At 46.1% G+C, this 25538-nt stretch overlaps 1 protein-coding gene across 1 annotated transcript in view; it reads left to right on the forward strand.

Moving 5' to 3' along the window:
* The window catches only part of CASQ2 (calsequestrin 2), a 47195-nt gene extending 21857 nt beyond the window's left edge, over positions 1-25338 (forward strand). The window contains exons 4-11 of the mRNA XM_006132880.4: positions 2939-3050; positions 3559-3632; positions 5892-6022; positions 8627-8672; positions 11533-11587; positions 12824-12924; positions 13332-13406; positions 21862-25338. Coding sequence (XP_006132942.1) covers positions 2939-3050; positions 3559-3632; positions 5892-6022; positions 8627-8672; positions 11533-11587; positions 12824-12924; positions 13332-13406; positions 21862-22056 — 789 coding nt within the window. The 3' untranslated portion in view covers positions 22057-25338. The remainder of the gene's footprint in view (positions 1-2938; positions 3051-3558; positions 3633-5891; positions 6023-8626; positions 8673-11532; positions 11588-12823; positions 12925-13331; positions 13407-21861) is intronic.
* Positions 25339-25538: the final 200 nt, after the last annotated feature.

Below are 25538 nucleotides of genomic sequence, written 5' to 3' on the forward strand. Positions count from 1 at the left end.
GAAAGATACATTTGTAGTGGGGACCACAGCTAGGTTTCTGGTACAGCAGGAAACACTGTCTGTGTCTCTGCCTAAAACCAGTGTAAGTTACAGGAGAGCAGCAGTTGGTGGCAACTATGGTTCAGGGCCTGGTTCATAACAGCTTGCTGCCTGGATGGTAGTGTGGAGCTACTTTTAATTCTTACTAGTGTAAATAAGATGAACAGGTCCACAATACCTGGATCCCACTTGGCCTCAGCTTCTCATCTGTAGGATGGCACTTCCATCAGCATTATGCGGGGATACTGGGTCAGTACAGACTTGCAGGGAAGAACGCTGTATATTGGCGTCATAGAATCATAGTGTCCTATCAGAAAGATGCTACTTCTGATCTTGCTGCAGGGCTAGGCTCAGGGGAGAGAGAGGGTCTCTGCAGTGGCCCAGCTTTGGTGCTGTAATGATGCTGTGGCAACGCTCATCAGATTTTGGGGTCATCTGCTAAACAACACACCTGTGGCAACCGGCCCTCCTGCATTTTGCCATCATCAGTGGCTGATCATAGGCTTCGTGTCCTCTGTAGACCAACCACTAGAGGGCACTATAGTAACAAACACTGGAAGATTTCTGGCTTTTCATCTAGTTTTGACTAGGATGGGTGGGGAACCTCAGGCCCTGGGGCCCCGGCTTGCCTGAATCTGGCCCCTGTGGATCAGCATTGAGGAGCCTGTACTGGTACTCCAGCCCCCTGCCACCCACCCACAGGGCTGGAGCACACAAAATCCACTAGTCTGGGCCCCCCTAGGCTCTGGTGTGTGAGTGGAATGCTGGGAGTGTCTTTCTGTTTCTGTCAGGGGCTTCTCACTTGTGTACAGCCCCGACTGATTTTTCTGAGTCAGTGGCCCCCAACCCAAAAAAGGTTCCCCAGCCCTGGACTAGGAGATAGCAAACACACATGCTATACAGCCAAGCGGCATTTATTATGCAGCACAAAGCGCTTGGTGAGACGTTCTGTTTGCTATATTTTGATATGTGCATATAAAGCATGCAGTGTCAAAAGAGAACCAAGATCTCTTCTCTCAGGAGGTGCCTTGCAATAAAGAAAATCCCAAACAAGCAAGGGGAAAGAATGACAAAAAAAATCTAGTGTGTGAGCAGAATTGTCCCTAAAGAAAATGGGTCCAATTCTCCCCCATACAGCATTTACACTGGTCTATCTCCATTGGTTCCAGTGCAGTCACTTCTGATTTACATCAGTGTCACTGAGGATGCATCTCCACTACACCCTAAAATTGAAATAAGATACACAAACTGCACAACACAATTTGTGTACCTTATTTCGATTTTATTTCAAAATAGGCTATTTTGAAATTTGGCACGTCTACATGGCGCCAAATTTCGAAATAAAATGCTATTTTGAGCCATCCCTTAACCCTCGTGCAATGAAGTTTATAGGGATGGCGAAATAGCGCATCCGTTATTTCAAAAAATATTTTGAAATAACAGGCGTTTTCTTTGGACGTGAGGTAGCTATTTCAGGATATCTCTTATATCCCAAAATAGCCATGCAGTGTAGATATACCTGGAGAGGGCAATCAGACCAAATTCTTTCCTTGTCTGTAGAACCCCTCTTTCCGCCAAGTTCTGAGACGTCTGGATCCCCTGGTTTGATGGAAATCACTGCACAGATAGGGACAGCCATAAAATTCAGATCCAGATCCAAACTTTCCCAAAGTCCTTGGGAGTGTTTGGCCTCACTCTGGCTTGCCTTTTGAAATTACATTGTCACCCAGCATCCTTTATTTGTTACGATGTCTTCCCCCTTTAACCTCAACAATTTGTGCTAAAGAAATTCAAAATACTAATGTTGATCATCAACAGCCACTCATTGGTAGGAATTTTAATAGTGATTATACATTTAGTGAGGGGTGTTCTCTCCACTTTAGATTAATTTCATAATAACAAACCTCTGATAAGTCAGCTGTGATTGTATTTATTAAACAAACAATTACAAAGACATTATATTCACAGGGAGGCATATAATTACCAATAGCTGATCTTCCCTGAAATGTCTAACAGCTGGCATCAGTCTGCCAATGACCTTATTTCCCTATGATTTAGGAGCAAGCATACTCTTGCCTCATTGTGTGGCATTCTGTTCTTTATCTAATTCCTCTTTCTGATACACATATCTCTTTACTTTATTCCCAAGATTCCCCGTTCCACTGCAACTTTCCAACTCTCTCATCATCTAGTGACTAGTCAGTGTGTATACCCTATTTTGGATAATTTCAACCATTATACATCTTGCAGACAGCTTAAAAATAATATTCAAAATAAGCTGAGGGTTACCGCTCCATAATATTCCATCCTTTGTTAGATAGCTTTATCTTAACTGCAAAGCACCATGTTAGTCTTGCTCCCAGGCAAGCCTTAAAATCTTCCTTGGCCTATCTTAAGTGTCAACACTCAACCTCAGCAACTGCTGCTCTCCTAGCCCCCCTTCCAGCCTCTCTCAGCTGCTGATCACTCATCCCCCCAGACCCTAACACAAGACACCACCATCCTTCCTCCTGACAGTCATTCGCCCACTCCAGCAGGTTTTCTATGATCTTTTGGGATGCTGATTGCTCCTTCAATCTTCCCACAGCAGCCATATTCCTCACCTAGCTATCTGACCCCCACACAAACTCCCAGGAGGGGCCCAAACTCTCCCTCTCCACCTCTTGTCCATTAGCTATTCACTTCTCTGGCCCAGCCTTCCTTATGGTCTTCTCAGACAACTCTACTCCATGGGTTCCTTGTCTCGGGCTGGGCTGGGAACTTGCCACGGGGGTTGGGCAAGGCTTCTGGCAGCAGGGAGGCATTCTAAGAGCTCCTCTTGGACTCTCTATAAAAGTAGTCTGGAAGAGGCTGGTGCTGCAAGAGTAGGATTATTTATAAAATGCATTTATCATGGCAGTTGCTAGAAGACCCAGTGGAACTCATCAACAGCAAGCTGGAGCTACAGGCCTTCGACCGCATCGAGGACGAGATCAAACTCATCGGCTACTTCAAAGGAGAAGACTCTGAACGTGAGATTGACATATTCTTTGCTTTAGTCTGAATGGGCTTTAGGAAGGGGGTGGGGGATTCCAAATCAGGGACCATAAGCAAGAGGGCGTGCCAAGGAGGATGTCACATCAAAGTCTCTGCCAACAGATGGAGGTGGGCTGAGAGCACCTTGAATTTTCTACCTGCCCTGTCCACTTGAGCTCATTCACACATTAACAAAGCAGACAAAGCCTAGGTGTTCCTATTCTAATCCACTTGTAGGATCCTGGACGGTTCTCTGCTGGAATAAAACCATTAGCCCATCTACTTCCTATCTCCCTGCCACACCAAAATGGTCATCCAGCTTGTCCTGTAGCTTGTCTCTATTAATGGTCTGGATGTTTCAGAGGATGATGTAAACCCTCCATAACAAAGTGCCTATTTGTGCAAAGCTTATCCCTGGGGAAGCTGCTCTACGCAAACACAGTTTGGTCGGACACCTCTGGAATCCCTTCTTTAATGCCTTTTCCTGTCTTTTTCTACTTTCAGATTACAAGGCATTTGAAGAGGCAGCTGAACACTTCCAGCCATACATCAAATTCTTTGCCACCTTTGACAAAGGGGTAAATATCCAAAAACACCCTCACAATCTCCTTTCTGAAAAGCCAAAGTACTTTCAGCGTAAAGTTCAGGGTTAGGCTAACAAGGACTGTAATTAGTAATGTTAAGATCAGGGCTTTCCCAAAGCTCAGCAGAGCGAGAGTTTAGATTCAGGGTTGTGAGAACTTGACTCTAATCTCTGTCCTGCGCCCTGATGCATTACTCTGCCTTGGCAAAGAAAATTCTCTTCTTACTGGAAGACAAGGGCTTCTACCCCTAGCCAAACAAAGCAGTGATCACTGTGATCAAGATCAGTGTCTAAACACAAAGCACCAGGTTCCAGAGACCGTTGCATTCAGTAGGGTTGGACCAGGGAGGAATTTGTCCCAAAGAGACAATTCTGATAGAAGTCACCAGCCTAAATTCAGAGGTGACATAAATAGTGGTATAAATGACACATCAGGTGTAAATTAATAAGAAAACGGCTGTGACAGCAGGTAGCTTGAACCAATTTGGCATTGGATGAGTGTATAAACAAGTGTAGCCTACTCTGAGTTCGGTGTGTAAAGTGAGCACTTGAGCTATAATTTGGTTGTTAATTCCAGTGTATGTGAAAAAAAAAGTAGAACATCTAAATTCTCCAGTAATTTCTGCTCCCAACATACACAGAGCAGTAGCCTTGGGTGACCGGGACAGCAAATGTGTGAGCTTTGTAGCCACACCCCCATTTCTATCTGTACAGCACTGCACATGTCTCTGGTCTGCCCACCCTGTCATACATTTCATTAGCCCTGTTGGAATCAGCTTCCCTATTCAGCAGGCCTGCAGAGACTGAGATTCCTCCCACTAAATGGGGTCAACTGTGAGGCTGTCACTGAGGCCCATGAGCTTGTCTCTCCTCCTCTTCTAACAGGCCACATCTCCACTTGCAGGAAGCTGGATGCTGTAGCAGTCGATCTTTCAGAGTTTGATTTAGCGGGTCTAGTAAAGACCCACTCAATCGAATGCAGAGGGCACCTCCATCGACATCAGAATTCCTACTCCTTGTGAGGAGTAAGGGCAGTTGATGGGAGCATTTCTCCCATCAACCTCCCACTGTGAGGATGGCACCAAAGCTCGGCTTAAAGTACCTTGACTCCAGCTACATTTTTTACATAGCTGGAATTGTGTACCTTAAGTGACCTTCAGCTGTAGTTGTACCTGGCCTCAGTTGTACCTTGCTGCCTGGCCAGTGAGAGTCTATTTGTAGCAGGGAGCAGCAGGTGGATGAGAGAGAGAGTGGAATCACCAGTGTCTCTCTGGCAGGGACAGGCTGTGGTATCGGACAAACGAGCAGAATAGGGAATGAAGGGAGAAGGGTCAGTCGAGACTGAAAGAGGGGCAAGGACAGAAAAGGGGCAGAAGACTATAGGAATGGACAAAGGGTCAAAGGAGAAGAAAGTTAATGGGCTAGGGAAGACAAGGGGGTGGTAATACAGGATTCTGGGGCAGCTACGGATAGCCTCGCACATGGAGAGCAATATTAGCCAATAAGCTGCAGTAAGTATCACACAGTCCAATAGCAGATAAAACAGAGGTGAGGCCCACCCCAAGAAGAGGAGCATTTATCACCTAGAGGACAAGAAGCACCTGGAAATATTGCCTCTTCATGGGGAGGCAAGCCACCGACCTTCTGACAATGAGAAGAGCAGTTTAGAGACAGAAATGGGAATCAGAGTTAAGTGTCTTCACCTCTCTGTGCAGTCGGCCTCCAGCTGCAAAATGAAGACAGTAATAATTAAATTGCCTACCTCCCAGCGGGAGTTTGGAGGGATAACTGCTCAATGGTTATACAGCACTTAGAGATGAAAAGGGTTATAAAATAAAAAAGAATAGTCTGCTTATCGAAACACCTTTACATTATTCACTGCCCCAAATGCTATCGCTTATGAGAGTGCTTCTAAGATGTAGAGTCAGCCCCAAATCTAAAATTCAGCTCCAAACCAGGAATCTGAACATTCCAGGTTTTAAGTTGTCCCCATTATAGAGGCCACTTCTGCAGTTTAGATGCAGATCGTAGATGGGATTTGAAACTGAAGTTTGAGATGTTTGGGCCCCATGCTCACACAGTGCAGAAAGTGGTATTTATGACGGGAGGCATGGGCTGCGTGTGTAACGGGTCCCCTTTACAAGGTATGCTCAGCACATAGCACGCTCACCACTGCTCTGCAATAGAGAAGACGTTTGCTAATGCCAGTGAGCATGTCAGACCTACTCACTTGTAACTTCCGTGCTTGCCACAGGTGGCAAAGAAACTAGCTCTGAAGCTGAATGAAGTGGATTTCTACGAGCCATTCATGGACGAGCCAGTTCACATCCCCGACAAGCCTTACACGGAAGGGGAGCTGGTTGAGTTTGTGAAGGAGCACAGAAGGTACCTAGCCTGCTGTTGAGGATCTGGTTGGCTCAGGCAGTAGGGACTGGCCTATGGATCCTGTCACCTCAGGGTTGCTGGTGCCAGTCTAGCACGTGAAGGTGACTGCCATCTGCTAGCTGTCCAATGGCCTATACAACATTAATTGTGTGAGATTGTGCCTAATTCCTAGTGTACAGGTATCTGCCTCAAAAAGTGGCATTCTAAGCTAAGGATTGAATGGAGACTGAACTCCACTCTTCTTCCCAGAGGCTGGTCCCTCTCTGTCCAGAAGGCAACACAGTGGTAGCAGAGAGTGGAAAGCATTCACTGTTCATGCAGTTCCTTCCTTTGTAGAGAAATAGTAGGCCTCCAGGGCTGTCACAACGGCTCTAAATTCAACCCACCCCTCCACTCCTGACTATGACTATCATCTGCTTTTGATGTTAAAAGGGACCCATGAGCACACGTACCGAGCAAAGATCACAGCACGCTCTTTGAGGCAGGCTAAAAGGAACAATAAGTGTGCCTGTTCCAAGCGAGCTGAAGGAAGAAGTTACTTCATATGAGGACCTGGTCCAGGAAAATGTTGAGCGCCCACAGTTTCCACTCAAGTCAATGCAAGTTGTGGGTGCTCCATACTTTCGGGGATCAGGTCAGCTTTATATATGATTAGGGATGGGGCAGGAAGGAAAAAAAAACCTCGTAGCCCAAGATTCTGGACATGAATAGCAAAGTTTATTCCTATCTCCGGTGCATACACATGTTTATCTGCTGCCTGTGGGGCAAGGTGAATATGTACCTTTAAGCATACAATGCCATGGATTTGAAGCAGGACATTGCCTAGCCCATATACAATTGCTTTTCCCAACAGTTATACATCTCTGGAGCACATGTGGAGTCTGCCCCTATGGTCGATGTAATATACTTAGACTTCTGTAAGGCGTTTGACTTGGTACAACATATTTTCACTAAAAGCTACAGGTTGACTCTCTCTAGTCTGGCACTCTCTGATCTGGCAACATCCGTGGTCCGGCATGATTGCAGTTAGCCAAATGTCCACTTATCATGGGTGTGGCCAAGAGTCCGGTGGTCCCATATAGCTTGTCTACAGCAACCAGTCCTGGCTCTCAGTGTTCTGTACTGTTATTTAGCTCTAATTTACCCCTAAATGTCTTCTAAGAGCCTAGTAAGCAGTGGAAGTGTTGGTAATGCTGCTGGACAATATCGATCTCCCCTGGTTCGGCACCAGTGAGGTCCTGAGGGAGCTGGACTAGAGGGGTTCAGCCTGTAGAAAGGTATTAAATTAACATGGCACATATTACATAGATCAAAAGCAGGCTACCTAATAGTTCTACAAATGTAATTGCAAATTGGGAATAATTAAACAGATGTGTTTCCAGTGGGGGCCTTAGGGATTGGCTCTTGGAGCTACCCTACCAGACATATTTATTAATGCCCTGGAAGAAAACATAAAATCATCACTGATAAAGTTTGCCAATGACACAGAAATTGGGAGGTAAATAACGAAGAGGTCACGTCAGTGATACAGAGCAATCTGGATCCCTTGATAAACTAGACTCACCAAACAGTATGGCTGCGTCTAGATTGGCATGATTTTCCGGAAATGCTTTTAACGGAAACGTTTTTTACAGAAATGCTTTTAATGGAAAAGCGGCTGATTTTCCGGAAAAATTGGCCAGTCTGGACACAGCCTACATGTTTTAATATAATTCAGTGTAAATGTATCCATCTAGGAACAAAGCATTAGGCTTCCTGACATTTTTTAGGATGCTGAAAAAAATTGGGAGGGTCTTGGCAGATAATCAGCTGAACACAAGTTTCCTGTGCAATGCTGTGGCCAAAAGGATGAAGGCAATCATTGGATGCAGAAATAGGACTCTTGAGTAGGTAGAGAGGTTGTTTTACCTCTATGGGTATGTCTACACAGCACCCTAAACTCAAAATAAGATGCGTAATTTGTGCCATGCAAATTGTGTATCTTATTTCAAATCTATCTCAAAATAGCTTATTTTGAAATTTCATGCATCTATACAGTGCCAAATTTCAAAATAACAGGCCATTTCAAGCCATCTCTTATCCCTCGTGCAATGAGGTTTACCAGGATGGCAAAATAGCGCACATGCTATTTTGAAAAATATTTCAAAATAACGGGTGGCTTGTGTAGATGCAGGATAGCTATTTCAGGATACCTCCAGTATCCCAAAATAGCCGTGCAGTGTAGACGTACCCTATATTTGGCACTGGTGAAGCAGCTGCTGGAATGCTGATCCAGTTCCAGTGCTCATAATTCAGGAAGGATGTTGATAAATTGAAATGGGGTCAGAGAAGGGCCACAAGAACGACTAAAGGATTAGAATACATGGCTGGTACTGATAGATTCCAGACATTCAGTTCAGACAGCTTAACAAAGGTAAGTTCCTTCTGGGCTTGGCACCTATGAAATGGGAGCAGAGTTTTATCCTCTGTCCACACCCAGCAGTAGCCTAGAGAGGTAAAACCCCACTGGCACAGGTACATGCTTTGTGATGGCTTTTTCCATTCACACCAGCAACGTAGGTAACTTGCCTGCATCCTAAGAGAAGGTGTCTTTGTTCTTTTCAGGGCCACCCTGAGGAAGCTGCGTCCAGAAGATATGTTTGAGACCTGGGTAAGTACCTGAGTGAGGGAAGCCTTTAGTCCCTTGAAATCTTCGAATGAGAAACAAATTGGCTCTGGCTATTGAATTGCTACAGAGAAGCTCCAAGCACAGATGGCTACACAGCAGCATTATCTCCCAAAGTCTTTGCTTTACAGGCACATTGCGTGAGTCTACAGCAGGGAAAGCTTTGTTCATAGCTTCCAGTGTGTACAGTAAATCACATGCAGAAGTGTTTTGCTGTTTGGGGACAGAGTGCTGAATTGAAGCCTGGCTCAGGGAAATGGTATTGAGGGTAATTAAAACGTAGTAACTTCTGTATAGCAATTCATCTACTCACATCAATTGGTGAGATGTCACTTCGAGTCAAGGTTTAAAGACTCAATTTCCCAACTCTTAAAGTAATTGCTTCTTATTACACCTGGTTCTACAATACAGAAGAGGAGAGGATATTCTCTGATTAGTGATGAGTACACTCTTGCTAATTCAAGGTGTAACTGTCATTGAGCCTCTCTCATGGTGACTACAATACAATCGTAATCAACAGCCTTAGATAAGGAATCATCTAGTCACTTGTAGTGTTCACAGTATTTATTAGATAGGCCAGCCACGTGGCATCGTTTGGGAATGACTTAACAGAACGTACCCAGCATGAATTGTGAATGTTACAAGAATAGACGATCCCAATTCAAAATTCAAGCTGGGATCATTTGTTAGCTTAATCACATGAGTTACTAAGCAAATTGTACGTTGACTGTAATGGCCACAGTTTGAACAAACTTCTGTTCAGAGGTTCTGAAGTAATGCTCACAAAGTTTGAAATAAAGAACACAGGCCAGGGTTTCGTGCTCTGTGAACAGGGGAAAAGTGACATTCATAGAATGAATCATTTACTGCAGATGACTCATTTACAATAATGCAAATGTAATAGACAGGGGTGTGACATTAAAAGCCTATCAGGAGCTCTAATTAGGTCCAGCCTACTGATAAATTCACTGCAATATTATTCATGAATTGTATTACCACTCCCAGTGGTTTACAGACATCGAAGAAGATACCGTTATTTCGCCAAAGAGCGCAGGGCCAACTTTTTCAACAGAGTCTGCTTGGCTGTCCAACTTGAGATGCCTTGGGTCTGATTTTCAAAGGGTTGATTCCAGGACTCATCCTTGAGACATCCAGGAAAAAGATGAGGCAACAAAACCTTGAAGACTGTCATTTAGGCTTTGTGTCTTTGTTGGACCCAGCGTTTACATTTATTATTTAAATACAGTTTTTATATACTGGGTATAATCCTGGCTTCCATTGACATCACTGGAACCAAGATTTCACTCATAGTGATTTTGATGTAATTAATATTATATATGTTATAATCGTCTTGAAGAAAGCTTGGATCCTCAATGGTGGATAGCTTGTTTAATAAACACAAGATTAAAAAACAGGCTTTACCTTAATAAAGGTAACGAAATGTTTGTATCCAAGAGATCAGGAGCTAGATTCTGATCTCAGTTACCAAGCATAAATTCAGAAGAGTCACAATGACGGCACTGGAGTTACTACAAGTTTACAGGAGTGCAGCTGAGATCAGAATCCTGCCCTATTTGTCTAAGGAGGAGTAGTTTATTATTAATTATTTATGATTATGATGATGATGATTATTATGTCTGTTGGGCAATGATCCTGCTGGCAAAAGTCAAGGAAAAACAAAACTGCAGGCAACAAGATGTGATCTGATTTATGTAGCCCTGTATCTCTGTGAAAATAGCCCCCCCCCCACCCCACCCCAAGACATTAGGACAGGTCGGGAACCCACTGTGGTTTTTAAAGATAATGTTTTCCACTTCATCTTTTAGCTTGTTTTGTTGTTGTTGTTTGTAGTTGTTGATAGTGGCTTTGTCACCTCTGGGCTCAAAGGGGAAAAGAAATTAGCATTTAGATGGGAATTTTTTCTTGCATTAAAATCAATTGAAATGGAAACTGGGATCAGCAGAGGATGAAGAAACTGAGGCTTTATCATGGGATAATTCAGAGATGACTTTCATAGCAGGTGCACAATAAGCAGCCTGGCTGATACATTGGCTTTTGCCAATGTCATTAGGCAAGCCTTACTCACACCCCCAACATTTTCATGGAGAAAATCACCCACGCTCCTCACATCAGCCTCATCTAAATCTATCAGGACTCACAAAGGCACCCATCTGAGTCTGCTCACCTCTCACCCGCCCCATCAGATCCCTCTCGCTGCTCAGAGACCCTCTCCCCCCCTAAAAAAACCCTCAGGCTCTCCGTCCCTTACCGAGTCCCATTTCAGCCACTTAATTTCCCTCATTACTGGGGAAGGCAGGACACCAGCTGATGCTACTGGCATCACTCACCAGTCCAGCAGGGGCATGTCTGCGGGAGGTGGGGCCTGGCAGGAAAGGCCCTGTGCTCATCTGGCTCTCCACATCACTCGGCCTTCTACCGGAACAATGCCTCTCCACCACGGCCAGGCTTGCAGGACCAGCCTTCGTCTCTTCTCTCAGCCACTGAATCCCAGCCCTGCAAGGTGCCATCTTCCTCCTCCTCTCCCCCTGTCAAGCCCATCCCTTGGCATGGTGGCCACCTCATCGTTTGCAGCAGATCCCATCCCATTAATCCGCAGCGATCCCGGCCAATTGCTCCTTGTGATACCCATCACCTCCGTATCTCAGGCCCCTGAAGCCCTCCCGCCACCAGTCTCAGCTGCTCTTCACAGTGGCCCTTTCTTCCTCACCCAGGTACTTCTCCTCACAGTGACCCCATTTTGCCTCATTTTCAACAGCAACCCACACTCGAGCTGCCCCTCCACCCCCCTCTCCTGACCAGTCAGTAACAGCGTTCTTCTCTACAGGAGGATGACCTGGATGGAATCCACATTGTGGCCTTTGCTGAGGAGGATGACCCAGGTAGGAGGCCCTTTCTCCCCTCCCCTCCCCTCCCCTCCCCACCCCATTACTTCTGTCACTCCTCACACCTGGCTGGAAATCTATAGTAACTAGGATCAGCTTTGACTTGCATTATGGTCTCCTTGTCTGAGCCTCGCACAAGGGGTCCTCTTCTTGGCCCCCATGGACTTACAGCTCCACTTGTTAGTTGCTTTTCCCACTAGACTCCTGACGCCCAGCCCTGGAGTTACACCAGCATACGCGCTGCGAAACTCACTCCACATCTTGGAGGCACTTTTTCCCTCTCCCAGCCCCTGAACTTGTGCCCTACCCCACACGGAGTGCCCCAGGATTTGTGCAGATTCTAAAGGGAAGTCGCACGCCCCCTCACTAGTGCAGTCACGAGGAAGCGTCACCAAGAAAGGAGTGTGCCGGCAGCCTTGCAGGTCAGTTAATACACCTTACCTGGCATGAGAAAGTTTGCAGAGCAAATATAGTCAGACAGGTGGTGAGCCTGTCAGACCAGCTCAGCAAGAATCCCACACACAAGCTGGGAGAAGGGAGACAGGCCCTCCAGGGATCTGGAGCCAGGATGCTTGTATGAATGTTTAGCCAAGAAATAAGAATAGCCTCACCAATTACACCAGTTAGGATTAAGTTGCAAGGAATATCAGTCCCCATGCTTTAGGGCTTAAATTGGTCATCAGCTGGGGGTAGGAAGAAATGTCCCATCTCTCTAGTCAGCATGGCACGGATAGGAGGTTCATGAGGGGCTTACCTCTCCCTCAGAAGCTTTTGGCTCTGGTAGTTGTTGGAGATAAAATAATGTTGTACATAAACTATTAGATTGTTTCAGGTGGCAGTTCCTAGAGTCCTGATGCACAGGCGGAATGAACAGACAACAGGATTCGAGACCCTAAGGTTCTTGTTCGAGCTCTGCTACTGACTTGCTCTGTGACCTTGGGTGAATCACTTAGAGATTTTTAAAAGTGCCTTTTTGATTTAGGAGCATGCGTCAATGGGGTTTGTGGTGGTAAATTACCCAGGCATTAGTGAAAATTCCACTTGCCACTTGCTCCATGCCTCAGTTTTCCCATCTGTAAAATGGGGACTGTGCTACTGACCAGCTTCACAGCAGGATTGCTAGGCTTAATTAATAATTCATTCAGTTTGATATCCTTTGAGGAAGGGTGCTAGAAAAGTGCAAAGCATTGCATCTTGGCTGAGAGACTTAGAGGTTCACATCTGTCATTTCAGATGGCTTCGAGTTCCTGGAGATTCTGAAGCAAGTTGCCAAGGAGAACACCAACAATCCTGACCTAAGCATTGTGTGGATCGACCCTGATGACTTTCCTCTGGTGAGTGGCAGAGGATCATCTCCTTGGTTGCTGCTGGGGTGTGTGTTTCTGTCTGTCTGTCTGTCTGCACACACTCCTCATACTAAAGCATGAACACACAGGATGCAAAGGAAGAGAAGAGATGGGGGAAATTGAGACAGCATGGCAAACTGGGAACTGGAACCCACAGCATCCAGTCAAATCTGGAAGGAGAAGAAACTGATCTGATGTTTCCCTCATTAAATGGATGCTGTTGGAACAACCCACAGGTGCATTTTACACCACCACACAAGAGAGGCCATGTCTGATTTCCAGGACCAGACTGATTGCTGGACGGCTTGTGCTCCCGTAGCTGGCTATATTAATATGAACTGCTGGTTGTTTAAACATCTTTGTCTGAGCATTTTTTTCCCTTTTCACTGTTGCAGCTCATCACCTATTGGGAGAAAACCTTCAAGATTGACCTATTCAAGCCACAGATCGGGGTGGTAAATGTCACAGATGTGAGTATCACAAGTACAGCAAATCCAGTAGCCATAGAATCAGAGATGCTAAGAAGGCTGAACAGGGAAACTGATAGATTTGAGGGGTCCCTGGGCAACAGGTGGGGGCTGTGAAGGGGTAGGGCCAGAGTAGCCAGCCCTAAGCACCACACAGACACATCACACCCCACCACCAGCTCTCAGTGCTGCCCAGACTGTGCCCGTCCCCAGCCAGCCCTCAACGTCACCAGGAACACACTGCTTGGGGCTCCGATGACAATTTAAAGGGCCCAGGGCTCACCCACCATTGCTGCTGCAGTAGGGCAGGAGAAGCTAGGAGCTCTAGTCCCTTTTGAATTGCTGGGGCCTAGGGAAATTGCCCCCCTTAGCCCTCCTCAGCAGGCGCGAGACTAGGACACAAGGCAAAATCCTGGCCCGGGTAAAATCAATAGCAGTTTTGCTGTTGACTTCAATGGGCCCAGAATTTCACTCGTGGTGAACACAGCAAACATCAAGCTACCAACTGTACCTTTGGAGCTGGATTTTCAACACCCCAGCGTTCAGGAATGTTCAGATCCAGGGTTTCAGTTTGGGGACAATTTTCCTGTTGAGTCACATGTAGGCTCTCTCTGGCCGATGCACGATTGTTCCCACCAGATTTTTTTCCCTAGTGCGTTACCCAGTTCAATTTGAAATGACTCATACAATGAGGTTTTCATCACTTCCCCTGAAGCCTTCCTTAGTCAGTCCCTCACCAAAGGGTCTTATCTGTATGGAATTTCGTGGGTCTCAGCAGAGGACAGGGCAGCAAAACACAGCAAAAGGCTGAAAGGAGGAGGGTGGTCGTGTGAGGAGGGTGAAAGCAGAAGAACAGTTTGACTGTGGAAGGAAAAATGGGCACTAACAACACCAAGCAGCTTTTGTTCTTACATGATCACCTGCCTGACAAGAACTACGCTATCATGTTCTCTCAGAGCTTTTGAATGGACTTTAATGAAGCCTTGTGCCCCCACCCCATCCCCGCCTTATGCAAACCGTGAGTCCCTCCCCAACAGCACACCTCCTGCAGTTGAAAACCGAAGGCTGTTTTCTAGCCACAACACCGTTCAATCACAAAGCCAGCTGGCCCTGTGTGTCTCGAGCCACAGCAGGGAAGAGGAGGCGACAAGGCACAATGCTTGTTGGTGCCTGGGATAGGGAAGCTGTAGTCATGCTCGTTCAACAGATACACCCTCCAACACATCCCACCGTGGCATGCAGCCACCCCAGCACAGAAGGGACCACAGTCCTGGCTTCACCTGGCCTGGAAACACAGCCTGGGCCTCTAGTATTGCCAGCAGCACTAATCAGTCACCCCTGCTTCATATTCTCTACTGACAAGAGTCTCAGTGAGCCATAGGTGAGGGGAAAATGGGTGTGGGGGGTGCTGAAGCACTTCCAGGTTTTGTGCAGGATCCTGCCTGCCACCCTGCACCCAGGGTCTCAGCTGCCACTTGATCCACACCTGGGGCACTGTTCCCAGCTCCTAAGATGGGGTCCCAGCAGCAACTGGCCCTACACCTTGGGTTCTGCTCTTGGCCCTGTGCTCAGGGGCTCAGCTCCTAAGAACATAAGAAACATAAGAACATAAGAACGGCCATACTGGGTCTGACCAATGGTCCATCCAGCCCAGTATCCTGTCTGCCGACAGTGGCCAATACCAGATGCCTCAGAGGGAGGGAACACAACAGTAATCATCATGTGATCCCTCCCCCGTCACCCACCTCCAGAGAAACAGAGGCTAGGGACACCATTCCTACCCATCCTGGCTAACAGCCATTGATGGACCTAACCTCCATGAATCTATCTAGCTCTTTTTTTAACCCTGTTAAAGTCCTAGTCTTCATAACATCTTCTGGCAAGAAGTTCCACAGGTTGACTGTGTGCTGCATGAAGAAAAACTTCCTTTTGTTTGTTTTGAACCTACTGCCTATTAATTTCATTTGGTGACCCCTTGTTCATATATTGTGGGAATAAGTATATCGCTTTTCCTTATTCACTTTTTCCACACCAGTCATGATTTTATAGACCTCTATCATATCCCCCCTTAGTCTCCTCTTTTCTAAGGTGAAAAGTCCGAGGCTTTTTAATTTCTCTTCATATGGGACCCGTTCCAGTCTCACAGATGGAGTCCCGGCCTTGGTCCCCTTACCCCATCCCCATCCCTCCCACCCCCAGAGCCACAGTCCAGCTCCTGCCTCCAGCTTTGGAGTGTGGGGCGCTCAGAGAGGAAGAAGGGGTGGGTGAGGTAAAAAGTTTTGGTTGGGGAACTGCTGGCTCTCAGCACCTTTGCTGTAAAAAAGTGTTCCAGCACCAATGTGGTACAGCTCACCCTGTGGCAGGTGCCCTGGACCAAAGGAGTGAGAAAGGTTCCCTGGGTCCCTCCCATGCTAGCACACCCGTGCACAGGCTCTGAGGAGAATAATTCCGCTCTTACGTTGTCTGACGCACTTGCACAGTGCAACAAAAGCTAAGTAGCCTCATCCTAGAGCACTTCACAGACACATGGAATTTTCCTCCCAGGTTGGCAACAGTTGCTAAGTCATGCCATTGTGTTACCATGGAGAGTGCAAATCAAGTCAAAACATACCCATGTAACCACTGGAATTGCTGAGAGATGCTGAGTCCTCCTGACTCCCATTAGAGTCCAGGGTGCTCAGCACCTCCCAGGATCAGGCCCTGGGTGACTCAGACTTTGCCATTGTGCTGCCTGCCTGGGTTTTCTGAGCCGTAAATCTTACCATTACCATGCTATTGTTTCCATTGTGTGTTTGTACCAGGCTTGTGTGGGACTAATGTTAGGCTGCAGACTCCTTATGCATGTGTTGACAGCCAGGTTAAGCACCCAGTCCTGCTTCCAAAGCAACAACCAACCATCAGGAAAATAAAATGCACATGCCGTGCCCAATGGCAAGATAATGGAGAAAAAAATTCCCTCGTTCTAACGCAAACGTCGAGATGACCTGAGAAGCTCTAACACACTCTCCAGATTTGCAGGCTTCTTTTTGTGGGTAGATTCTGTGAAATGGAACCTTTTATAACCATACAACGGAGCTGTCTGGATAAACAGCAGCTTTGGGAATCCGAATTCCCTTTTTCATAGTGCAGCATCTGGGTTTAATGGCCCTTTCTGTGTTTGAATTTTGTTTATAAGAAATCTGAATGGTAATTTGACCCCAGAAGAGAGACTTCAATGGGCCATGACAATTTATACCAGCTAAGGATCCTACCCACGGGGTCTATTCCTAGCTCGACTGCCTTCTGTGACATTGAGCAAATCAGTTCTCCCGTCACAGGGATAATGAAACCCACGCATAGCATAGGGACACTACGCAATGTCATTTGCTCCTGTTTGACAGGTTCTAAGAGATCTGTGGAGAAAGAGGGCTGCAGCAGGGCAAACCAGCAATATTAAGTAGCTGCAGGCTAGCTCCTGCTCCCATGACAATGGAAAAGTAGAAAAACAGCAAAGTTTGGGTCAAAAGTTATCAAGGGGCTGCAAAGTTTACCAGATGTAGCTGATTTAGGGATGTGAAGGACTAGTCGACTATCCAATAAGCAAATACTCAATCAGATAGTCAGCAAGTTAATCGACTAGTCGCTTCCCTCCCACCCCTTTGCTGCCTCTATCAGAAAGAGGCAGCAAGGTGAGGAGAAGAGGGGGAATACTTGAAAGTGGCAGCGCCACTTGGAGCCTGGGCCAGACCCCGGGCTCCACATGGCGCTGCTGTTTTGAAACGCCACGTGCAGCCCGGGGCCAGCTGGGGTGTATCCAGGCTGCACTCAGTGTTTCAAAGCAGCAAAGACACGTGGAGACTGGGATCAGCTGGGGACTCTCCCACTGACCCTGAGTTATGTGCCTGACACTGGGCTCCCTGCAGCGTTTCAAAGTGGCAATGCCGCACAGAGCCTGGGGCCAGCGCGGGAGTCTCCAGCTGATCCCAGGCTCCACATGGCGCTTTCCTTTGAAGTGCAGCAACAGCCTGAGGTCTGTTGCTACACTTCAAAGGTGGAGGCGCCCTATTGCCTAATTGAATAGTCGATACAAAATGCATAGATTATTCGATTAGTCAGTTTGTTGATATTTAACATCCTTAAGCTGATGTATTCTTATGATTATATTATTACCCCCTTCTGGCCCAAGTGGCTAATCAGGGTTCGAGGCCCTTCCTGTGTTCTATGTGGAACCAGGAATCAGTCCACTGTTTAAATTTGGTGCAGCCTTATTTATTTACAAAGAATGGACAAAGTCCTGATTCTCTGAACACAGGAGGAATCAAATAGCAGGAAACAGTTTCTTTGTTGGTTGTTCCAAGCCTGCCTTCCAGCTAATACTCATATTCAAAAAGCTTTTCTCTTAGTTTGTCTCATTACTGTGCTTCTAGAAAGTGTCTGCTTGGCTTTCTTTCCCTATTTCTGTCTTGCTTCTGACTGTCTTCTGGCATAGTCTTTGTTCTTTCAGTGCCACCTCCCCACCCAACCACAGAGGCCTGGCCTACACTAGAGATTTACATACATCTCTTGAGGGGCATGAAAAATCCACCTCCCTGAGAAACATAGCTATATCGGCTTAACTCCCAGTGTAAACAATGCTAGGTATGGCAGCCTACCCTCTCAGGGTATGTCTACACAGCAGGGCAAAAATCGAATTAAGTGACACAACACAGCTTCAGCTATAGCTGAAGTTGAAATAGCTTAATTTGGCTTTTGGCGCTTCTACACAGCAGGAAGTCAAAGGAAGAGCATTCTTCCTCCGACTTCCTTTACTCCTAGTGACATGAGGGGTTGCAGTAAGAAGTCCTTCAGCTCGACATTATTTCAGAATAACAGCTTGCTGTGTAGACGTGCTCTCAGGAAGGTGGGTTCCCTGCAATGACAGAGGAATCCCTCCTGTCAGCATAGGTAACATCCATACAGAAATGCTACAGTGGCACTGCTGTAGTGTGTTAAATGTGCCCAAGCTGCCTTATGAAGCTCCCCATCTGCAAAGTCCAAATCACGTGGTATCCCCTTTGTCTTAGCTGGGGCTGTTTGGTTGTCTCTCAGCCACCATAAAGGCGGAGTGGAGGTCACAACAGGTTAGATGAAGTTTAATCCCAGTCATTTAACAATATTAAAGCAGTGGCTAGAGGCCCAAAATAGAATGGAGGCCCTTGTTGGTCTAGGCCTGGTACATATACATATTAAGGGACAGATCCTGCCCTGAAGAACTTGTAGTCTAAGGGTTTATCTACTCTTACCACACTATAATGGCACGGCTGTGCTGCTGCAGCACTTCAGGGTAGACAAGCACGGCTAGATTTTCTTCACACCCTTGGCCAACGTATTTAAACCAACCTAATTTTCTAGTGTGGACCAGGCCTAAATAAAGAAGAGGGTGGGGGAGGAAGGAAACCAGAAGCACAGAGAGGTGAAATGTCTTACATGAGGATCTCACACTAGATCACACAGGACTTAGAATCAGTGACCTGGATTCTAGACCCTGATGTGTCCTGTTAATGTGTTTTCAGCCAGTGCTTGCCTTTTAAATAATTGAAAAGTTATGTGAAAGGGCCATATGTGGGACTAGAACTGTCAGTAGCCAGAATGAAACATGCAATAAGATACTGGCCATGAATGCGGGTTACCCAATGGAACATGTTATTTACTATCCAAAGGTCATCTACAGCACTGTTTCTCAACCGCTTTTTTATAAAATACCCCCTTTAAAAAATATAAGTACCCCCTTTTTCAAACAAAAAAAATTATAAATACCCCCAGTACCTACAGTTTTCAGACATACCATTTTTTTCTACCATTGCAACACATTTGTTTAAACAACTTAATCATAGCCAGGCGGGTGATGAAATTTTTGGGTGTAAAAAGTACAAAAATAATAAAGCGCTGGAAAACTTAAAACAAAAATTCAGTTTTCTCTACATTTCAGTTGTGGTGACGTACCCCCCAGACTTCTCTCAAGTACCCCTAAGAGTACCCGTACCACTGGTTGAGAAACACTGATCTAGAGATCTTTCAGAAGAAGCGGATGCCATAATCTGACCATAGCTTTGCTACAGTTTTCTTTGTAAACAGGCTAGATTATTGGTTGTGGGGTTTAGGTACTTCTCTTTCATTCTTCTCCTAAGTATATTTTCATTTGATCTAGAAGGATGTTTAAGGAAGGTACATTTTAGCACGGTAAAAAAAATTAAATGTTGGACTGGATTTAGTACTGCAGTGCTCCAGTTTTACAGTGATGTGAATGCACTGAGATTAAACTGAAGTAACACAGTGGTTTATCAGTCCCAATGAATATAAAGAAACGTTTCCACTGACTTCAGTGAGAGTGGCCTCTTTGTTTCCATCACATCTCTAGAAATCCACCAATAAAAATCCCAATATGTTCCAGGTTCTCACTGGGGCAGTGTAAAAGTCCTGCCACTGTGCATTACGATATACTGCAGCTGTATTTTCCACACAAGTAATAAATCTAATCCACCTGTCCTTACTCACACAAATAGCCCTCATTCACACAAACAAAGCCATTGCATTCAAAGGGACTGCTCACAGGGCCACAGGATCAAGCTCTGAATCTCTTTTGATAGCTTCCTGTTTAATAAGGGAAATATTTGGGGGTCTAAGCCCTTCCCCCAGAGGCAGCCATGTGACCAAAGCACATAACAGGACCCCAAACAAATTAGGTCCCTCAGGCCAGGAAAGATTTTGTTTTGGGAGATTTCATTGCTCCAGTGCCTTTCAAAACATGAGTGGGCAGTGTCATTATCCCCGCTTCATAGTTAGGGAAAAGCCATGGTCATGCAAGGGATCTGTGACCAAACGGGGAACAGAGCGTAAGTCACCTATGTCCCCCATTCACTAATCCACAGCTTTATTTTGTACAGTGTCTCTTCCCCTGTAATGATCTGCAGCTTAAAATTACACCAGCAGCGGCAGAGAACAGTTTAGGACAGACAGGCAAGAGGGAACGGACATGTGGAGACAGTAAGCCAAAGCAGCACCATGGGAAAAGGCTCTTCCAGATGGCAGGAGGTGGTGTCACCCCAAGGGTGTCCTTCTAGACCAGTGGTTCCCAACCATTTGACGTCCTCTGGCGCCAGGGAGCATGGCCGTTCGCCTGCCGGGCACCAGAGGGCGGGGACACTCGCGCACCAGGGGGTGGGGCAGGACATATGCCGCGCCCATGAGCCACGTGCCTGGGGCCGGCACCCCCCATAGCTGCGCACCAGGGGGCCGGCGCTCCCCATGCACCGCGCGCCTGGAGCACGGGCGGCGACTTCGCTGCGCTCCCGGGGCCGGCACCCCCCCCCACCATAGCCGCGCGCCCGGAGCTGGTGTCCCCCTCCCGGCCATAGCCGCGCACCCGGAGCCACTTTGCCACGCTCCTGGGGCCGGCACTCACCGTGCGCCATGCGCCTGAGGCCAGCTCCGGCACAGCGCATGCGCCACGTGTCCGAGGCCAGGCCAGCCCCGAGCACTTGGCGGGCGCACACAAATGCTCCCGCGGGTGCCATGGTGCCCGCGGGCACCGTGTTGGGGACCACTGTTCTAGACCAATGTTTCTTAAACTTTTTAAGACTGAGGAACAGCAAACAATAATTTTTTTTATAAGGAACACCAAAAAAACCTTGAACTCTGTTGTTCTCCGTGGCACACCTCCAACACAGTTTAAGAGACTCTGCTCCATACTGTGTGGCAGGAGAGCCATGGAAGGATCAGGGGCATGAGTAGATATAACGAGACTGGAAAGTCCAGTGGAACAAATCCACACAGTGAGTTGGAGGGAAAAATGAAACTGTTGCAAAATGGGCTAAAACCAGTGGAACTACACTCTTACGGACTATTGGCTAATATGATTTGCAGACCTGGTCCAATAATGGGGAAAAGTTAATCAAAATGCATGCCATTACCTGACTAGTGCCTAACAGCTAGTTTAAGAATAGGATCAGTTCCATGCAGTAAATCTATTACAATCTTTGGCCATGTCTTCACTACAGGGACATAATCCCATAGCATAGGCATGGCTGACAGTGATGGAAAGCGTCTTTCTCTTAGCGTAAGACCGACACCTGCCCAAGCAATGGTAGCTACATCAACCAAAGCATTCTTCTGCCGCCCTAGCTGGATCTCCCCCAGAGGATAGGTCGGCATAGCCACAGAGCATGGATTTGCCACAGCTATGAGTGACGTAGCTGGTCCAACCTCAATTTTAAATGAAGCCCAGGCCTTAGTAAAGCCACACTGAGTCCCCCTGTTAGAAAGGGGGAGGAACTAACCTGCCAGCCCCTGCTAGACGCATATGCTAATCCCACCACACCCAGTTAGGGAAATGAGCTAATGCCATGCTCTCCTTAGAGTAGTGAACCAGTCCTCCCACCACCCAGGGCTTGGTAGGCCAGGGATGTGCTCTGATCGCTTGCTGTGGTATCTGTCCCTTCAGGCAGACAGCGTCTGGATGGAAATCATGGATGATGATGACCTGCCCACAGCTGAGGAGCTAGAAGACTGGATAGAGGACGTGCTCTCTGGGAAGATAAACACGGAAGATGACGACGATGATGACGACGATGATGAAGATGATGATGATGATGATGATGACGATGACGATGATGACGACGATGACGACGATGATTAGATTTGACTCTGTGTGGTTTGCCCCTTCCGGGCAGTGAGGTATTTTCCCTCGGGGCAGGTTGCCGTGCCTCAGAAATGGCCGTCCTGCCTACTAGGATTTCTGAAGACTGTGTCCAACTGTCACAGAACATCCGTCTCCTCCTGCTTTCTCATCGCTCCTGCTCCTGATGCCAAAAAACAAAACAAAACTCATTGGCCTGGTTTTCGGAGGTTCTGAATGCCCACAGCTCTCAGTGAAATAAGCGACTGCTGCAGATACTCAGCACTGCTGAAAATCAGGCCTCCTCAATATGGATTAACGGAAATCTGCGGGGAATTTCCCCTGAAGTTTTTGTGAGTTACTCCTGGGTAGTGGATAGAGGGTAGAAGGCCTTTCTCCATGCTGTCAAAGGGTCTGGGGAGCTTATTTATATGTCTGTTCTAATTGGCCTTTTATATTTTATGACCATCTAAAAGACACAAGGAAGGCCACTAAGAAATACTGACAGCTGCTCAGCTCAATCCCACAGCAAAGACTACAACAATATCCCACAAACTTCTCTGAGAGTCTGGTATTACTTCACATCATAAACACCATGTGTTGGGTTTTTTTAAGGCTGGTAATTAAAACCTCAATTATCCATATAATGAAATATTATTTCCTTCCTACGGAGCTGAGCAAAACAATTGCATCCAACCACATGAAACCTGCCTGGATCGGTGTGTCACTGCAGGCTCCAAACTCAGGCAAGGTTGATAAGAGGGTAGAAATATAAGGTGGGTCAGAACCAGAATGTCAGGCCTGAAAGCTCCTGAGGAGTTCAGATCCAGATCTGAGTCCAAACGCTGAGAGTTAGACCGAGTGGACTGACATGAAACACTGATTCCTCACCCCAGAGTTTTGAGATTATCCAGATCTGAATTCTGCCACTCTGATGCATGGGAGGAACTGGAGAACTATATATGAACTACCTAATTTTGGGGAAGTTTACACCCACATCTGGATCTGAACTCTCTGGGTTCTTTTAAGGGATACTTCTTTTAAGGGATACTTGGCTGATATCTGATTTACACACCTGGAAATTATGCATGGGGATGCCTAACCCCACAACTGGAAATCAAAAGAAACGTTCATAGTAAGCCACCCTAAAGCCCTCCCATCCCACCTGACTATGCAAACCTCTGAGTCTTATTCCTGCACGGCATCTTTTTCCAGTGAACAAACTGTCAGGTGGGGATAGATTTGCTCAGCTTCACCGGACAAGCTCACTGACTGGATCATTTTGGTGAGACAGCTATGAGTGAAAGGATCAAATTATCTGGTTTTTATGTGGTCATGACTGCGTTTGGAAGTTATACTCCACACGAGTATTTACATCTACCAGGGTGCTAAAGGATGTGGCCTGTTTTGGCTGCAAACCCTAAAGAACAGCAGAGATCACTTTTCAGTCAAAGGGTCACTCAAAATAGGGGTCAAAAACATGATTTTGGAGAAGGCAGGGACGTCCAGGAGAAATCCACCTGTAAGCCAACTTGACATCTTTAGGTCTCATAGGTTTCCCTCACTTGCAGATTTCAATGGTTCTGCTTTATTAGGTTTTATGATAGTGCAACAGAGGACAATTGGAGGACTTGCTTCTTGCTAACCCTTAGGACTTAATCCTCAAGTTGTCTTGCTTTGTTAGTTTAGTTAGGGCCTGTTTCTTCTGTCTTACTAGAGATACAGCGCCATCTGACCTTGATTACACTGGTTGCGTTGAGATGAGAATCAGGACTCATTGGATCACTCTATTAATGTGAATTAGCCCAACAACAAGAGCTAAGGTTTACACTCCAGAAACTGCCTCGGTCTAAGGGAACTACAAAACAAAATGTTCGAGAGAGATCTATATTTACATATAGCTACATGCCTGCCCTTTCCAACTTCTGTCTCCAAGGTTTAACAATAACGTATGTGCATTATGGGGACGTACAGGGAGGGATTTTCTGTGCAGTTACATTTAGAACACTAAGCCCTCACTGCCCTTTCCATTCTAGAAGCCTTGGTGAGATCGTTGGAGGACTTAGAGGATGTCACTATGCTGTCCTGCAAGTTGGGTTTCTCCTGCTTTCTTACTGCTTCCTGCAGAGGGGTGCTAAGTTTGATCCCTTCTCCTATTGATTGAGGTGAGGGGGAATCACAGATCTCTCTACAACTCCAGTGATGACTTTATGGTTCAGGCTCTCCAAAGCTCTGCCCGGGATCCTTCAGCACTGAGGGAGATGCAAGGACCAGAGATGTTTTGTGTAAATAATAAGGATTTTTCTTTGAGGTTATATTTATGCATTATAAAATGCAGAAAAACAGTAAAACCAACATTTTCTAGTTTCTCTTCTCAGTTCACCACTAAGGAAGAGATTTCACTTGCATTACGCATGCAGGAAGACTACCTGTTTTTCCCTCAACTTGGGGCTACTCACATGAGTAAGGCAAGCAGGATTTTACCCTTCCTGGATAATCAGGAGGGTTTGCAATTTACAAGGGAAAAAATACCCCATTTTTGTCCTTCCCATTCACAGCACTAGCCTCATCCCCATGGATTATCCCTGTTATAATACATATTTTAGTTATTTATATGATTTCCTGAACTGCTTGTCTCTCTCTGAAATGACCACCCAATCTCAGGAGTGCTTCTTAGTTTGGCCTGAACAGGCTCATGGAAGGATAATTCCAACATTAATAGACACTGAAAGAGACACAGATTTATAATCTGAAAGTATAATTCATTTCTGTGAATTTGAAGAATAAACAAATTACTTATTTTATCCCCTTTCTAGTCATCATCACTAATGGGACATCCCAAATGCTCACTAGCTTTCTGCATGCTTCTTTTCAATGCCTTTTCTGCTCTAGGGATTTGGCTACATTTGCATCAGTAGTTACACTAGTGCAAACCTCTCCCATAGATGCACTGTGTCAGTGTAAAATGGGGGGAGTTGCATTTGTGCAAGCCACACCTACCTTGTGTCTTGCTCCGCTGTAGCTATATCAGTAAAGCTACTCTGATGCAAAAAGACCATTTAAAGCATTAGGTAATCGTACGTTTGGGTAAGGGGGCATTTAGAACATGGGTGGGCTCCATGCAGAAATCAGTGTGTGTGGGGGGGGGGGCGGGTATTGTAGCCTCTGCTGTGGGGTTTCAGTGCTTCATAAATTGAAATATTAAGCTTTTCTTTGCATTATAAAATAAAAGGTTAAATATTAAACTGTCATCCCTGGGGCCTGTGAAGTTGCTTTTAGTACTTACTGTCTTTCCTCCATCCCTCATTCTTGAACCATGGCTTTCTCTGGTTCTCATCATCCATTGATCAGCTGGGATCTTTTTAACTTTTCCTTTTAATTAAAAAGCTACATATGATTCATTCTCGTCCGGGTTTGTTTTTGTTTGGGGGATTTTTTTTTTTTTTTTTTTGCCTTTTAAAAAAATAAGTAAAATTTTAAGGGAGGAGAGGGAGTCAGATCTG

This window comes from Pelodiscus sinensis, chromosome 1, assembly GCF_049634645.1.
Source record: "Pelodiscus sinensis isolate JC-2024 chromosome 1, ASM4963464v1, whole genome shotgun sequence".
Classification (NCBI taxonomy): Eukaryota; Metazoa; Chordata; order Testudines; family Trionychidae; genus Pelodiscus; species Pelodiscus sinensis.